At 42.1% G+C, this 18,168-nt stretch overlaps 1 protein-coding gene across 2 annotated transcripts in view; it reads right to left on the bottom strand.

Moving 5' to 3' along the window:
* The window catches only part of LOC115643178 (histone acetyltransferase p300-like), a 125,239-nt gene that overhangs the window by 4,847 nt on the left and 102,224 nt on the right, over positions 1 to 18,168 (bottom strand). For both annotated transcript variants that reach the window (XM_030547029.1, XM_030547037.1), the window contains exons 21-30: positions 17,173 to 17,229; positions 15,309 to 15,386; positions 14,006 to 14,073; positions 11,247 to 11,397; positions 10,554 to 10,700; positions 9,900 to 10,013; positions 8,165 to 8,330; positions 7,299 to 7,463; positions 1,605 to 1,766; positions 223 to 504 (exon numbers count right to left, since the gene is read on the bottom strand). In XM_030547029.1, the coding sequence (XP_030402889.1) occupies positions 223 to 504; positions 1,605 to 1,766; positions 7,299 to 7,463; positions 8,165 to 8,330; positions 9,900 to 10,013; positions 10,554 to 10,700; positions 11,247 to 11,397; positions 14,006 to 14,073; positions 15,309 to 15,386; positions 17,173 to 17,229 (1,390 nt within the window). The remainder of the gene's footprint in view (positions 1 to 222; positions 505 to 1,604; positions 1,767 to 7,298; positions 7,464 to 8,164; positions 8,331 to 9,899; positions 10,014 to 10,553; positions 10,701 to 11,246; positions 11,398 to 14,005; positions 14,074 to 15,308; positions 15,387 to 17,172; positions 17,230 to 18,168) is intronic.

Here is an 18,168-nt window from a genome sequence, read left to right as displayed (position 1 = left end):
CGAAACAGGCATGGTTAAGGTGATTATGACCTTTGGGGGCATACAGCAGCACAGCTACTTTTCACTCAGGATAGCACACTTAACACCTCCCATTCCAAATTGCCACAATGTAGACTGGACAGACATTGCTATGAATGTAGGTTTAGAAGTGACTTCAGGTAAAGAGTCTCCTTAACCTTGGTGCCCAGAGCTAGTGGGGAAAAGACATCTTATCAGACATACCTCACAGACAGTGCAATGCCATCTGGTCTCTACATGATGCTTGCATTCATTGCAGGTGTAAACAAAGCGGTCCTGGCTCTGGGTATGCAGCTCCACTAGCATGCACATGGTTGACCACTGAGCTCTTCGTAGTGAGGAGAACTCCAGGTGTTTGTCTCTAGCAAGGGTGAGGAAGGCATCACGCCCATCCATCAAGTCACATGGAATGAGTGGGTCAGGCTCAACAATAGGAGGCAGGGAGTTCGCTGCAGGGCCAGCGATGAGACGGATCACAAAGAAGACCTGAAAAATAAAGTAGAAGTTAAAATCAGCCATTGACCAACCTTAACTACACAGTAAATGCCATTCCATGGCTACTGATGTTAGCATGCTGTGATGGGTGGGATGGTTTCACAGCAAGCTGACTACTTGCATGGGGGCTTGTCTACATCACAAAGTTGCAGCGCTGGTGAGGGGGTTACAGCGCTGCAACTTAGGAGGTGTACACATCTGCAGGGCATCACCAGCGCTGCAACTCCCTGTTTGCAGCGCTGGCCGTACTCCCGTTTTGTCTCGGGTGTAGAGGATCCAGCGCTGGTAATCAAGTGTAGACACTTACCAACGCTTTTCTTGACCTCCGTGGAATAAGCAGGTATCCCAGCATACCTGAGGAAGCGTCTGGTAATCAAGCAGGTCTCCTTGCCCGGTTTGCAGGGGGGTTCGGGGAACGCGAGAGCAAACCGTGGCGAAGCTGGTCTCCTTTCCCGGTTTGCTCTCGCGTTCCCCGAACTCCCGTGCAAGCAGGTCTCCTTCCCTGCGGTTTGCAGGGGGGTTCGGGGAACGCGAGAGCAAACCGCGGCGAAGCTGGTCTCCTTCCCCTGTTTGCTCTCGCGTTCCCCGAACCCCCCTTGAAGCCGACCAACAGCGCTGCAGTGTGGCCACATCTAACACCACTTGCAGCGCTGGTTGCTGTAAGTGTGGCCACTCTGCAGCGCTGGCCCTATACAGCTGTACTAATACAGCTGTAACAACCAGCGCTGCAAAAATTGTAGATGTAGACATACCCTGGGTCATGAAGGAATTTCCACTTCTGCACATACAACACTACATAATTCAACAAGTGCACTATGGATTCCCCCCCCCCCCAACCTTCCTCTGATGCAAATACTGACCACTGAACTAAACGGACCAATAGTCCAATCTGGCACAGCGAAGACTTTTACTTATGAAAGCTCTCTTCACAGCACAGGTGTGATCTGTATTTATTCCCATAGCCTTGATAGGAAAGTCTAGATGGGGATTCCATCCACAAATATGTACTCTCTTGCCAAATTCTATATTAAAATGTTTGTGCACTTGGCCGCTCAAACAGAGTAGATACTTCTCAATCCAATGGCTTTTACCTCTTTGTGCTTCTCCATAGTGGCATACAGCTTCTGGGAGAGATCGTTGGAGACATTGGGCATGCCAGGCTTCTTCTTATTGCCACGACTCAAGCTGCTCTTGTTTTTACTTGTCTTCTTATTATTCTTCTTTTTGGCATTTTTGCTGTCTCCCTTACTCACCTGCCAGAGAAGCCAATAACTTTGAATTTGTAGAATAATAAGAGGCCTCTGACAATTATTTAAAAAGACAGTAAATCAGTATATCAAAATTTAAAGCACTTTATTAGGCTAGCACCTCTAGTCACTGGAGAACTAAGAAAAGCTTTCACAATAATTTACTATGAAGCTAGGAAAATATTCTTACCAACTGTCCTGGAAGTCTGAATTAATTTGATCAGAGTCACTCCAAAGATGCCAAAGTGGCAATATAACCATCTAAAAAGTATCTGAAGAGTGTAAACACTCAAGAGAGATATTTGTTTAGGTTGGACTGGGAAAAGGGATAAAATTCATCAAAGACTGGCAATCAGAAAAAGATTCTCTAACCATGAGCTCTCTTAGATTGTGGAATCATCTCCACGTGATGCAACAGACAATCCTGATACATTTAAACCTGGAGAAGTCACTGAAGAACACATAAGGAATGAGAGCTCACTGTCCAGAGACCTGGGGAAGGAGTAGACAGTCCATGTGACTTTATAAATCTCTCTCATTTCTGTTATCTTCCCACCAATGCAGCCTCCCTTATCATTCATTCCAGCTTAACTCATCTCTCTAGATTGCCTCCAACGGAGGTAGTTGTGCCTTTATGTCCAAGAAACGGGTTTTACTCCCACTTTGATCTTGATTAAAATGTGTATGTGAGGATAATGGTAGCTTCTAGTCTAGTGTGATCACTGCTCACTAATGAGTACAGTCCTGCATTCTAGTCCCTTCTGTTGATGCTTTTTATGTACTTTGTGTGAGAAATAGGGTATGGGAATATAGACCTTAAACTTCATTTCTTCAGTGGGTTTTATTCTGATAGGCTTTAAAGTAACTTTGTCAAGATGAAAATTTCCAAAAAGAAGCTATTTGATATAATCCCCAATTCCTAAATAAAGATTACTAAATTGTCTTGTTTGCAAGAAGAATGGTGACATCTGATCCTAAAAGGTTCACACTTATTTTGTGCTGAACTTTTCATAAATTTCTGGCATAATACCATCTCAAGACCCTTTCATCTGGACAAGGCCATATCAGCTTCCTTACAAGTGTATTTGATATTTTTGGTCGTCTCTGAATACAAATACTGAAAACTTAAAAAAAAAAATATTGCTGGGTTTCAGCAAGATTCTCTCCCCCTCTACCCCACAATGCTAGCCAAAAAGATGACCTAACTCAAACACAATCAGATCAAGCTTCATGGCTTCAAGACAAGACTCATCTGCTTTGTCCAAAGACCTTGAAGGAAGGTGCTGCAAAGCAGCATAGGAATACCATAAAGAATTACAGGTAAGACTGAGAAGTCTTGCCTTTTGGATCAGCAAGCCACTGAGGAAAGACTAAAGTTCTAGAATCCCAAGACTGATCACCTCTGAGGGAGGTTGTCACAACATAAACAAATAGGCTATGCCAGGCTTTGGCCAGTCTACCTGCACATGAAAAAGTCCACTAGCAAGCAGCACTGTCAGCAACATCGCTGTCTGGCTTGACTGAAGGTCCCGTTCCTATTTCTAAAGAGCCTAGAATACTACGTAAGTGCTCTATTATCTTAAGTATCTTTTCCCTTTTTCTATTTGTCTTTTACTTTTATTAGCCTTTTTCATTCTTTAATTTTAGGGTGTAAAAATGTGATTGAGTATATGAGCATCGGTAAAGTCCACCCTGGGAAGCTGCCAGAAAGTAAGTTCCACAGGCTTAAGTAACCCTACTACAAAGTCTCAAAAAATACTCATTAAAGCAACTTCTGTCTTCTGAATCCTAAGCAACTTAAAACTGTCAGCTGTAAACTAGGATATGTAAACTGCTACGTCAGGGTTGTCAGACTTCTGCTTATCAAAGTATTCTGTAGAGACCTGTATTTTAGTTGGTTTTTTTTGGGAAGGGGTGGGAGGGAGGGGAAGATTAGCTAACACAAGAGAACTGAAATCTAAAGAGGAAGCTTTTGTTTGGTTGTGGTTTAAAAATTATACAGTTTGTTTTCAGTACCAAATATTTAACCAGTTCCAAGTTCAGACTCACTAACTTTGGTAAAATTCTTAGTTGGTGTTTGTAACTGAACTGACAGCCACCTCCTTAGTTCCTTTCTTTGAATTTATAAGAACTAATTATTTGCTGAATTAATCTGATGATCTGACTAATTTGATCATTTAATTCAAATCTAACTTGTTGATTTAGCCTTGATTGATCTTTTTGCTTTATCCTCAGTTTCATTTAGTATGGCTAATTGCAACTTAGTATTAATAGCTTAAATAAAATGTATAAAATTGGTGAAGAGTCATTTCTTTAAAAAGATAAACAAACCTAACCAACAAAAAACCCCCAACCCTAAACAAGGATCTTGATATCAGCTGGTCAAGCTAAAACCCTGATCACCTCCCCCAGTTGATCTTTGACTCAACTTTTAGACCAGCTTTGTTAGAGACTGAAAGACTACATAACCACAGAAATTCACATGACTCAAATGTTAAATGAATTGTTATAATCTATTCAGGAAGGACTGAGTGGGCAAAAGGGGAGAAGGGGCACCCTATGTTGAAAATGGCATTACCTGTTTCCGAGTCACTCATAACTCGGACAAAAGTGACCCTGAATGCTCATACATCAGTATCCTAACAGATAAAGCACAAGTGGGGTATCAGCTGGTGTCTTCTACAAATCACCAAAACACACTAGGGAACAGGATGACTGCCTCCTTATGTACCTCTCTATGATCTGTAGGCGGAAAAAAACCTGTGTGATCATGGGGGACTTCAATTTGAGTGACATATGCTGGAAGTCTTATGCTGCCAGTACTAAAAACATCCTTGGAATTTCTAAACATTATAGATGGCAATTTCCAAACTCAAGTGTTGCAAGCCAACATGGGGGATTTATTAGACCTCATCTTAACAGAAAAAAAGGAAGTCATCACAGAACTAAAAAATAATGGTAGCTTAGGTATAAGTGATCATGACTTGATCCCATTTATAATATGCAAGCAGAATAAAGGCCAGACCAGTAATATGTATATACTTAGACCTGATTTCACATAGCTGAATACAATTATGAGCCAACTCAGCTGAGAGAAAGAATTTAATCTGAAAACTGTAAACGACAGTTTGGAATAATTTAAGAACTAGGGTTACTAGATGCATAGAAAGCCACAATTCCACAATCAAGGAACAAGGCTGTACTGCATAAAAAAACAACCTGAGAGAGGAAATGAAGATAGGTATAAAAATATATATAATAAATGGAAAAAGGGGAAAGGAGACAGAAATGAATATATATCAGAAGTTAGGATTTGTAGAAAATTGATAAGGGAAGCCAAGTGGCACAAGGAGAAATCTATGGATAGCAGAGTTAAGAACAATAAGGAGTTATAAAAAAGTTTGAGACACAAAGAATCCAGACAATGATGTTGGTCCATTACTAGATGGAAATGGTAGAATCATCAATAATAATGCAGATATGTCAGATGTGTTCAATAAATATTTGTTCTGTATTTGAGGAAACACATATGGTGATAACACTCTTTCCATTCCACTAGTATCTCTGGATACTAAACAGGAGCTACTGAAGTGAGACATTTTAAAATCAGCAGGTCCAGATAACTTGCAACCAAGAGTTTTAAAAGAGTTGGCTGAGGAGCTTGATAGACTATTAATGATGTTCTTCAATAAGGCTTGGAGCACTGGGGAAGTTCTAGAAGACTGGAAGAAAGCTAATGTTGTGCCAATTTTTAAGAAAGGTAAATGGGATGATCTGGGTAATCACAGGCCTGTCAGGCTGACATCAATCTCAGGCAAGATAATGGAGTGGCTTATACAGGACTCAATTAATAAAGAATTAAAGGAAGGCATTGTAATAAATGCAATTCAATATGGGTTTATGGAAAACAAATCTTGTCAAATTTGCTATTTTTTTAATGGGATTACAAGTCTGGTTGATAAAGACAGTAGTGTTGACGTAATATACTTAAACTTTTGCAAACCATTTGACTTGGTAACATGACATTTTGATTGAAAAACTACAATGACAAATTAACATGGCACACATTAAATGGATTAAAAATTGGCTAAATGATAGGTCTCCAAATATAACTAAAACAGGGAATCATCATCTAGCAGGTGCATTTCCGGTGGGGTTCTGCAGGGACTGTTATTGGCCCTATGCTATTTAACATTTTTATCAATGATCTGGAAGAAAACATGAAATCACTGATAAAACATGAAATCAGATGACAAAAACTGGGAACAGGTCAATGATTCAGAGTGATCTGTATCACTTGATAAATTGGGCACAAGCAAATATTATGCATTTTAATATGACTAAATGTATACATCTAGGAACAAAGAATGTAGGTAATATTTAAAGGATTGGGGACTCTATCCTGTGAAGCAATAACTGAAAAAGATTTGAGGGTCATAGTGGATAATGAACATGAGCTCCCAGTGCAACACTGCGGCCAAAAGAGCAAATGCAAGCCTGGGATGCATAAACAGAGGAATCTTGAGTAGAGTAGAGAGGTTATTTTACCTCTGTATTTGGCACTGGGTGCGACTGCTGCTGGAATACTGTGTCCAGTTCTGGTGTCCACAATTCAAGAAGAATCTTGATAAATTGGAGAGGGTTCAGAGAAGAGCCACGAGAATGATTAAAGAATTAGAAAACATGCCTTATATAGTGATAGACTCAAGGAGCTCAATCTATTTAGCTTAACAAAGAAAAGGTTAAGGGGTGACTTGATTACAGCCTATAGTATTTACATGGGGAACAAATATTTAATAATGGGCTCTTCACTCTCGGAGTGGAAGGTGTAATATGATCCAATGACAAAGTTGAAGCCAGACAAATTCAGACTAGAAACAAGGTGTAAATTTTCAATAGTCAGAGTAATTAACCATTGGAATAAATTACCAAGGATTGTGGTGGATTCTCCATCACTGACAATTTTTAAATCAAGATTGGATATTTTTCTAAAAGATCTTCTCTGGGAATTATTTTAGGGAAGTTCTATGGCCTGGGTTATACAGGAAGTCAGACTAGATGACCAGAGTCATCCCATCTGGCCTTGCAATCTATGAAAAAAGTGTCAGTCATGGACTCTCTGTTACACTCATTCTGCGCTACTCAGCACTCTCATAGCAATTAAGACAAACCAAGGCTAAAGTCCAGTGACACAATGTGTCCACCTGAATCTGAAGATAAGCTGGCTGATAATGGTTTCCAAGGCTCCCACACAATGATTTTCTGGCTCCCAATTAAGTAGAATGATAGCAAGAATTCAACTTACAGGTAGGGAAACTGGAGAGGGATATTGGCACCGTCTGGGAAAGTGGGAGAGCTGAGTCTCAAAATAAACATGCATTTTAGATAAACCTAAAGACAATTATTTCCACCCCCAAATGAAAGCTTTATGCCTTAACCACATTTAATTCTGCACCAGGGACCTAGGGAAACTAAGTGAAGATATAAGAAAAGATGGAGAAATATCATGAAGAGTTCAGGTAAAAGGAGTCTCCTTACATCTGTGCTCTCATTGCTAGTGTTCTCTTCTCTCTTCCGCTCTTCCTCCTCCTGCTCTAGTTCCTTAATGCTCTCCTCCAGCACGTTGGGCCAGAAGTCCCCTTCAAAGTAAGGCAGCTCTTTTGCACTCGTTAGACGATCTTCTGTTGCCTGCTTAAAAATATCCTACAAAAACATACAAACTTGGTTACAGCTATCATAACTGTGCAAGTGAACCAGGGCACTGTTCTCAGAGAAAGCAAAAAAGGCACTGAAAACAGCATCCAAAAAAATCTAAAAGACACATTTAGTGGTGCTTCAATTATGGATAGGTTTGGACCGATGATTCAGGCATTTAGTCCCCAAAGAAAAAAACCCGCATTAGTAGACAGCTAGCCACTCACTGCAAGCTCCACATTTATTAGATAGAACAGCAATATCACAACACTTCCTACAGCCCTTGATCTCAAGTCAACATAAACCTGTAGACTTGAAGTTCTTCTAACTGCATCAGCAGCCCAACCATGTATGTTAGGGTTTGTTTTTTTTAAAATCGCTAAGATATCCCCAAAAAATTAAGTCCACATTGGCTGTTCTTTAGTATTCCCATGGTCTGTAGCTTTGATTTTCTATTTCTTTGGGAGCAAAGGAAGGTGTGACATTACCTCATACCTCTTTTACTAAAATGGCTTCAAAAGATGTGTGGTTTAGATAGGATTTACGTATTTTAACCCCAGACTGCTAAATACTTAATCCACTTCTAAAACACAAGTTAATGCCTTACAAATTTCTTTGAATAATTCCACATCGCAGGACAAGCGGTGGGAGGAGAACCAAAAACAGACTGCTCATCAAGTCCTACTGCATCTAGTTTACATTTAACCAACCTTGTAGTCATGGACAATGCGCTCCGACACAGATTTGTCCAGCATCTTTTTATACCACTCTTGCAGTCGCTTGGGCTTGGGTATCTTCTGGTCAGGAGGATGGCAATGGAAAATATAGTCATCTCCTTCACTAGGTGGGCAGGCCCAGATATGTCCAGTTGTATATCTACCATTGTAAAAAACATTAATACATCAGGATGCTGATGTTTATCACTAGGGTCTTCTATTCCTTTCAGCCACAAGGTGGAGCCAGCACAAAGTCTGCTGGTACTACAAGATGGACAACTATTGCAATCCTCTTCCTGATCTAAATTCTAGAGCTGTCACTATATATAAGCAATGGACACCATTAATAAAAACATTGAGTTGTATTCTGATTGGCACATACATACAATATGGGCATGCATATTTTTACTAATAATGCACAGCCCTACTCTGTGCAGCAACAAAGCATTTTTTCCCCAATCTACAGGTAAAATCACTAAAGCCTGACATACGCTTGCAACTGTCATCTACCAACTGCATTAGAATTAGATGAGAGAAGTGTAAATTCTCAGAAAAAAGAAATAGAGATCATTTCAGCACTAGAAGCCAGGATTTTCCTTCCCCAACAAGACAGAGGAGCTGCTTACTAGATGAGATTCCAAAAACTACCTTGTCTTCTGAAACCCATTTTACTTTCCCAGCACTGATTCCTTTCCCTCTGCCTTCAAGGCCAACTAAAGGAAGAAAATTCCTCTATACCTGGGAGTTCTCCAAGTATATTTCCTCTGTAGCTCCTAGGGAGCATGTGTTTCAGTACCATGAAACCTGAAATCATCTAGAAATTAACAACTGTGAAAAGCTATAGGACCACAAAGCCAAATTTGCCCTCAGTTCCTTTCCATCTATTGGTAATTTGAAAGATTCCCAAAACCAGGGAAAGGAGTGTAGAGAATATACTCAGAATTCCAGTTACAAATATCCTTCCTTGCTTCACTGAGCACAGTCTCTGCAGATCCCCCATCCCACTTTAGGGCCTTGTCTATATTACTGCTTAAAGTTTCACACCCTGGAGGGATGTAAAAGCCACTCCCCAGCAACGTAACTTACATAGATTTAAGGTGGTGTCTACACCATGCTATGTCACTGGGAGATGCTCTTTCGCCAACATAGCTTTCCCTTCTCGTTGAGGTGGATTAATTACGTTGACAGGAAAGCTCCCATTAATGTAGCGCATCTTCACCAGATGTGCTAAATTGCAGCGGTGCCGATTTAGCACGGTAGTGAAGACAAGCCTTAGGAAGCTTAGCTTCCTTCATGCCAGGAAAGTAGTTACCTGACTGATTATTATAATCCCAAAAACGAGCACCTGACATAACCCATACGCACAGAAAGCAGCATGAGGTGAAGATGTGGACTGAGCTTCATAAAGCAGTTTTACAGATACTGGGGTAAGGAAATGCCATGGTGGGAACATAGCATAATACATGGGGTCTGCTTCCAAGGTCTTTTATACCTTTAAAAAAAACTGCTCCACAAGTCTCTGCTGAGAAACCACAACTCACTGCAGTGTCATATCCCCTTCCTCCTCCAAAACCTATCCCCCACAGTTTTGTTGCCCCTTCCACTATGTCACTGGTTGAAATTAGATGGCATGCTCTTCAGGGTAGGGTCCCTATCATTTTGTCTGCACTGCAAGGTGCCTAGCACACTACTGGATGCTGTAAAACAGGAAGAAGGATTAAAGGCTTACCCTAATTTCTTGACATATTCTAGGTATCCAATTAATATTTCATGATAGACAGCAGTCCTCAAGCATTTAGGGCGGAAGAAATGAACACTGTCAAGGTAAGATATGTATACTCGCCTAGACAAAGACAGAGGGAAAAAAAAATACATGACACTATAGAACAGAAGGCCAGAAATATTTCACAGTATTTGTATACATTCATTCATGGTATTTTCTGTCCTTGAAGAATCTGCCTTCAAAGGCACTGTCTTCAAAGGCTACAGGTCCCATCTACCTCCAGGAACTCACTTTCCTTTACATCACCTCTGGTCTCCAAAATCTGACCTCCCCCACCCTCTAGAACAATCTTGCCCCTCTTCCTCACTGACTCCCTGTTTCTTTACAAACTAGACCCCAAAATCCATCTCTTTCCTGCTGCTGGAACACTACGACCAGATGCCCATTCTGTCACTCACCTGTCTTCAGTTCCTTCTTACTATAAACCTTATGTCTTGTATTGGGATATACTATTGTGTGTTCGGATATACTATCATGAACAACAAAATTTAATTATGCTGCATTGATGTTTTAAATCTGGGACTTCAGAAGGTTCATCCCACTGAGACTTCTGAGCAAAGTAAAATTTAACCTCCCTTGATTGGCACTGCAGTTCCTCACCTCTGATTAGGCGGGGGGCAATCTGAGCCATACTCCTGTACATGCATACCGAAGAAGCACAAGTCTACACCATCAATTTCCTCAAAAGCAAACAGGGCTTTTGTTCGATAAGGGAAGGACTCTGCCATCTCTCCACTGTCCACAAACCTGCAGATATCATAAGATAAAGAGGAGAGTAATAAATACTTTCATTCCATCAGGACAGAGAACACCACATGGTGATACATAAAGATAGTAATTAAGACAGGATTTGCAACGCATGGTCAGAGCCATTTGTCACAGGTAATGGGAAAGCCAACCCTGACAACTTTATTGCAGAAAAGGAAAAAGTTATCCTGAAAGTTTGTTAATGTTTCATCTCAATCTTTCTGGAGTGGAGGGATTTTAGTGTTTACATAAAGGACAAAACTAGAGAGCAACAAATACAAATAATCAAAGCTACAATACAATGGAACACAGCTTTATTTTAAAATTGTTTAGTTTTAATCTCCAGAACTTTAATATACTTCATGCAATATAATACAGGTGGGTGTGACATCACTGACAGCCAATCAAGAAAGCTCTGTTGGTGGTGTTCTGAATACTAGACACACACTTTGCAGTTGCCAAATAGCAGCAAATGTAGAAAACTCAAACACCTATCTTTTGGGATGATGCTGGGAGCAGGCAACATTAGGACTTGAAGGGATGTACCTTGCTTTCATTCCAGGTTTTACTTCTACAGTTTTGTCGGAGGCATGAACCACCCTGACTGTGACCTCTCCTGATTCAGGGTGATTCTGTCTTCTCAGAAATTCATTCACTCTGTTCTCCAAGAAGGTACCCAGCCTTGTAGATGGCAACCCTACACAAACAATAAAACTCTTAACATATGCATAACTGGACATTCAAATTCTATTTCTCTATTTATGTATTAAATTATGAATGAGGGCACTGGCAGAATGGGCCCAGGATTAGAGTAAGTAGGAGGTGCTGCATGTGGAAGTTTCAGGCTGCCTATTCCCTGTCAGGTTCTAGCCAATACTGTCAATACCTTCGTTCTCTTGGAGAAATTCATCCATTTTTTTGGCAAAGAAAACCCCTACTAAATAGAACTATTCCATTTATATTCACAAGGATTACAGTCATCTCTCCTTTCAAAACAAAACCTAAACAAAGGAAGAGCAAATATACAGGCATCTGAAGGAATATCTGAAACCAGAAGTTAATGTAAGTAAGAAACCTAGCACAATGAGGCCCCAATCTTTTTGAGCCTGTAGACACTCCTGTAATATTAACAGTTTCTTGTCCACAGCCTCCTACTTTCACATTTGGCACATTCCTGAAAATCCCCACTATACAATAGTATCGTGAGTAAAATTTGCATGTAAGTAACTGGAAACCCCAGCTAATTGAACAAAATTGGAAGCAGCCCTCCTATTCCTCTCAGTAAATCTAGGATGCTTGGATTATGGAAAAAGCATACAGATGGTCTAATTTGAAGCACTAGTCTCAAAGTGGTTTGGTTTCCATTTTATGAGAATGCAGTTGAAGAGAAAAGCTCTGGTATGGCTAAAATGCAAACCCAACTATTTTTTTCAACATTTCAAGACAATTCAGTTCTCTAAATCACCTCTTTGCCCATTGTCAGAAAAGCTCACTATAAAGATAGACCTTTTATATTGTGCAATTACTAACACCCCAGTGTCAGTCAAGTTTTGTTTGGGCTGTTTTTATGAATGAGCTAAATGAAATGCAACTATTTACTCAACTTTTTAAATGCATTTTAAAGCTGAGTGAAAGGTGTCAGACTGAAAAGCTTTAAAAATCATCCCTTTGTTTAAAGAACAGACAATGACAGTACAAACTTCCTACACATTGCCTTCATCCTGATATCAATCCTGCCCAAGGAGAAGCCACCTCTAGTAGTGAGAAAGTAGTTTTGTTTCTGTGGTCAAACCAAATAGTCTGCTCTGCGAAAACCTCTAGAGGTGCCAGCTGTGGGGATGACTTGAATGTACTGTCTTCACATTCAAGCAAAACAGCAATCATACAGGAGCCACTCCTCAACACTAGTAATATTAATGACTGGGGTAAAAGGCTCTGTATCCCACATTAACAGTCGCCTAAACCAATACATTAGTAACAGGGTCAGATGACTTTTGTTGGCCTGGCACCAAACATATTTGTGGGCCCCTACAGAGGCAACGGAATGTGGCATGGGGAGGTCAGGCCTTGGAGCGTGGGGTTGGCCAGGGGCAAGGCATGGCGTAGGCGACACAACTCCACCCAGCGTGAGGGCACTGTTTACAAATTGACAGTTTTCAGATGCATACTGGCCCGCCCAGCCCTGTGCTGCCAGTGTGCCCCTTCCCCTTGGGGTGGGTCCACACTGCATCACACAACTGCCCCGCAGCACCCCTCGCCCCCAAAAATACACAGTGCCCTGCACACCACTATCCCTACCCAGCACCCTCTCCTGCACTCAGTCCCACTACAAATGCCCAGTACCCCACACAGACCCCCTCCCCACTGTCCAGCATCCCAACATGCACAGATCTCCACACCCACACTGCCCAGTACCCTTCCTCACAGCCCCACAGCACCCACCCAACAGACCCCCACTGCCTAGCACCGCAAAACACACAAACCTCCCCCACTGCCCAGTGCCTTGCCCACCCCCCCATACCCAGGCTCACCAGTGCAGAGCGGAGATCCCCACCTCCCAGCAGAGTGTTAGGAGTCAGGACAGCTGATGCTTGGAAGCACAGAGCTGCCCCATGCCCTGAGGCCCCACCCACCCCTACCCGCCTGGTGTTGATGGTGCTCACAGTGGAGGAAACATTTCCTTGCATGGGCAAAGGGGGTGAGGGTGAAGCAGCCTCCAACTTCCCCAGCCCGACGCTTCCACAAAGCAGCAGGGAGAGACTGGCCCTGTCCAAGGGAGCCCAGGGTGGACAGTCACTAGACTGGAGTGGCTGCGGGCTCCCCTCTGTCCCCGTCTACACTGGTGGCTGCTGGCTGGTGATGGGCGGCAGAAAGGAGTCCTCAGCTGGCCGAAAGGAGCAAGCAGTGGACGGGAAGGAGGGGCCGGGGGTGGGGAGGTACCAGCAGACAGGGCTAGCGGTGGTGAGCTGGGGGATAGAGAGGAGCCAGCTGCTCCGTGCGCAGCACAAGTGGAGTAGGCTGGGCCCCCTTTTGAGCATGGGCCCAACACCTGCCATTGTAAACCCAGTATGGATTAGTAAGTTGGATGTGTGCATTTTGAATAAATACTAGGGAAGTGATCTGGCTGAAATTATCTTCCCATCTCTATCCAAAAACACATGGAACCCCAGAATTTAAGGAAAAGCTTAAAATGCTAAAAAAAATACAAGAGAGACAGGAAAAATTCCCCTCTCTCCCAATACATTTGTTAAAAACTTAGCTAATACACCTGAAATGTTCTCTAAACAAGTATCAGGACGACTTACTTTTAGCAGAGAATTTGTTCTCTTTTCTGGTTCGTCCTGTTTTCTTTAAGCAGCCATCACACACAAAGCTGAAGTGGAAACGAGAAAAAGGAATGAATAACCCCATACCTAATGCTGTTAAGGTACTCACTCAAAGAAAGATTCACAACACAGGTTTGAAACATCAGGAACAAAACATTCTACCAGATGTACAAGACTAGGGAACAGCCACACTGAAAATATTGCATCAAAACAGGACAGCAGGACGAGAATGTCAGTAACTCTAGCAGTGGAAAGTTACTGTCATCTTAACATTTGGAGCTTTTCAAGACAGAATAGGAGAAAGCTGAATGAACAGACCATGAACACAGTCGATCTTTACAATATGGGCTTATTCCTCTGAAATCTCAGGTATTACCACTGATGGAGACAGGATCTTGGTTAGAGAACCTAATGGTCTGATGGGAATATAGAAAATTCTAGGATCCTAGTACACAAAAAGATACTGGACAACCCTAGGATTCCTCCCCAAGCAGTGAAGGGCCAACCACCCTTATAAAAGGAGGAACAGGAGTAGCAAGATGGCAAATCCCCAAATTGTGCAATCAGCACAATTACTGAGTTCTTTTACAGAAATTTACTTATCACAGAATTATAATTGATTTGTTATCTTAATCACTATAAATAGGAAATACTAATAATATTTAAGTTTACTGAAGTCTCTTGTACTTTTGAGTTTCCTGATTAAGAAAGATCTACAGCAAGTCCAGCCAAGATACAAATGGAGGTTTAGACCTTTGCCTTTCAGGATGTAAACAGCTCGTAGTTGGGGTCAAGATGCAGTCTGCCAGTTAAATTCTCCAGTGATGCCAAAATGTTTAAACTGAAGTTTATATTACACAGAAACACATATCACAAAGAGTAAGGAAAACAGACCAATATAAAGCAATGGCAATTAGTAATTATGCCATCAGCACTCCTGGTCAAGGATAATCTTAACTTCACTGAACTAATATCTAAAAGTTCTTCTACATAAAGGTATCCTAGTGATCAGCAATGGTAAGAAATGAAGAACATTTTAATCAAGACATCATCCAATATTTAAGTTGACTTGACACTGGCATGGATATTGTTTAAAATGTTAACAGCTAATGGAATGTCTCCCACTGGGTCAAGTTTTTTTTAGACACAGGATTTCATAATATATATATAAAATATAAAAAAAACTTAATATGCCAAAATGTAGGTATATACACATCAACATCTGTACAGCAACCAAATGTCATCTATTCAGGAAAGGGAACAAAAACAGCAAGAAACTCACCCAGATGGCCAGATTATTTCGTTATGAAGCACACAGATCTGGTGCATTTTTCTCCCACACTCTATACATTCAACAAACCTGGATGTCAGAAAATAAGTGAGGAGAGCACATTAAACCAACTACACTAATTACAGGGATACTTAAGCTAACGTTTCAAAGATAAATGTGTACTAAGACTCATACCTCATGCCTTCCCTAACACACAGTCAAAAGGGAGACAGGGACCCTATTCCTTGAGGGATCAGAGACTTAAGGGTGGACCAGTGTCATTTGTGCTAGGTGCTGAGATCAGAAGCAGCCTCTAAATTTTACTCTTTGGACTGCAGCGGCACTACAACAACGATGGAATGGATAGAGTTATGAGCCATATTTCCATTCTTTCCTTCCATGACCCTTCCCAAATTGAAAAGCAACACTGACTGATCCCAGGATAGGGATGAGCCCCTCTGACCTATTCATTACGAATTAAGACATAATTTTAGCAGTTGCAATGTGGGTGGTGGAATTATGGACTGGATTAAGGGGCTAAAAGATGATAAAAAGCATTTGTGAGATGTAGGAGAAGCACCACTGTCTCCAGCACCTGAATGTCCACTACTCTTTCTCCAGCAAGGAGGACAGAATAGCAGCCAACTCTGTATAATTTAACATACCACATCCTCCTGGTATAGCTGCCTGCTAAGTAGGAAGATTACAGAAACCAAGAGCAGAAAAATGCTGCTGCAGAATGACCTGAACTAATTTTGACCTCTCCATACACTATACCAGGGGTGGCCAAACTGAGGCTCGTAAGCCACATTCAGCTCTTACCATTAAAGTGTGGCTCTTTTACCACTAAACTGAGCCCCCCCCCGTCCTATGTACCCCCCATTCTCCACCTACCGGAGGGTGGGGGGAAAAAAGAAAGAGGGGTTTGGCCCTCTGCCTTGCAGGGACTTCTGCCCTGTGAGGTGGTAAGTCACGGGGCTTTAGCCCCACAGAGTGCACCTGCTGGGGCTCAGGGCTTCAGCAAGTTCAGGATTGAAGCCCCAAGTGGCACCTAGGACCGCCCGGGGGGGAAGGGGGGGGAGCAAGTGGGGCAATTTGCCCCGGGCCCCGCAGGGACCCTAAAAGCCGCTCCAGGTTTTCAGCGGCACTTCCACAGCGGGCCCTTCACTCGCTCCGGGTCTTCGGCAGCTGGCCTTTCAGTGCAGCGGAAGATTCGGAGCAAGGGAAGGACACGCTGCTGAAGTGCTGCCGAAGCCTCGGAGCGCCGCCTCCTGAGTACAAGTGCCACAAATGGGGGAAAAAAAAAGCCGCGATTGGAGGCTCTTAGGCTGCTCTACCGCCGTCGCTTCATTCTTCGGCAGCAATTCAGCAGCGGGTTCTTCCCTCTGAGAGGGACTTGCCGCTGAACACCCGGCCCTACCCCAGGCCCCCTGAATCCTCTGGGCGGCCCTGGAGGCACTTCTCACGGAGCTGAAGCCCCAATCCCCATCAGGTGTGCCATGGCTCTAGAACTTATGAAGATTGTTGTATGCGGCTCAGAGGGTCAGTAAGTTTGGCCACCACCCCGCACTACACCAAAAGACCGAGCTTCAAATAGCAGTTTTCTATCGAACATCAGAATTCAAGAAGAGTGAAATGGACTCAAACTCCAGCAGCCCATAACCTCAAGATCGCATTTTCTCAGGCAGATCTGAGACGATCTGGAGTCTCAGGACAGAATGCAAACTTGGTGCTTGCACACCAGCCCCTGCTGGCCAATTAATGGAGCAGCATTAAGCTAAAAAAAACTATGAAGTGATGGCTTTTTTCACAGGGGGTGAACAAAGAGTATGGGGATATAGATTTAAAATAAGTAAGTTGCCAGAGTATTACTTACAGTTCAGGATCTAGTGTATCATTTTTCCTCTTAGAAAACTGTTCTTTGTTTATCGTACTAAGGAGAGAGAGACAGGTGATAAAAACTTAGTTGTGACATAAGATCAGCATTGATAGTATACTAATTTCCCGCATCGCGAGCACGCCCAGGCACATTCACTGTAACTGGATTTCTTAAGTGTTGATGCTGTAAGGATAGGAATAAAAAAGTTCATAATGAGATGGCTCAGCACAAAGTATGTGCTTGCTCCTGCCCTGTGGCAAGGATGCTGTTCTATAGGAGAGTGACTTTACAGACATTTGCTCCTTCCAGAAACGAGATTACTAGTGGACGCCTCAGGTAGATTTGAACCTGAGAAGTGCACCAGTAGTCTAAATGGCATATAACTATCTCAATTTGGGGCTAATTAGTTTTATATTTCACTTTCTGAAAGCCTTTTAAAATTTAGTTTTTGGTTAGTTTATGAAACATCGCTTTCCTCAGAGAGAGAGTTCCTACAAGGATCTATGGAAAATTTGGTATAAACTATTATTATGTAGGGAATAATCTATTCTCAAAACAACCTGGATTATTCAGACCTTTCCACAATGAGACCAGTTATAATAGCCTCCTCCTGGAGTAACACTTCAAGAAGAAACTTCTGCTTCCCCCTGCAGCCTGGCCCTGGTACTCAACTGTACTGTTTTTCACTTAATCTTGACTATCTTTTTGCACATTTAACAGAAACATCCCTCCAACCTTTATGAGTCTTTTGGTGATGGGGTCCCAGCCATGCATATCTGGGATGTGGTTCATGGCATAGTAACATTGGCTCAAAGAACTAAACAGCTCTGAACTATCAATACCTAAAACTACACTAAAATGACAGTAAGAAGAGCTGTGTGATTTGGAGGGGTTAAGTGCGTGGAGAGAAGCATTCACTGAAGTTATCACAGGAACAGAAAATCAGTCCAAGTTGCATGGGATTGCTTCCCTTTCCTATCCCCTCTATTTCAG

The sequence above is a fragment of the Gopherus evgoodei genome, chromosome 1, assembly GCF_007399415.2.
Source record: "Gopherus evgoodei ecotype Sinaloan lineage chromosome 1, rGopEvg1_v1.p, whole genome shotgun sequence".
Classification (NCBI taxonomy): Eukaryota; Metazoa; Chordata; order Testudines; family Testudinidae; genus Gopherus; species Gopherus evgoodei.
This window is presented reverse-complemented; position numbering and strand designations above follow the sequence as displayed.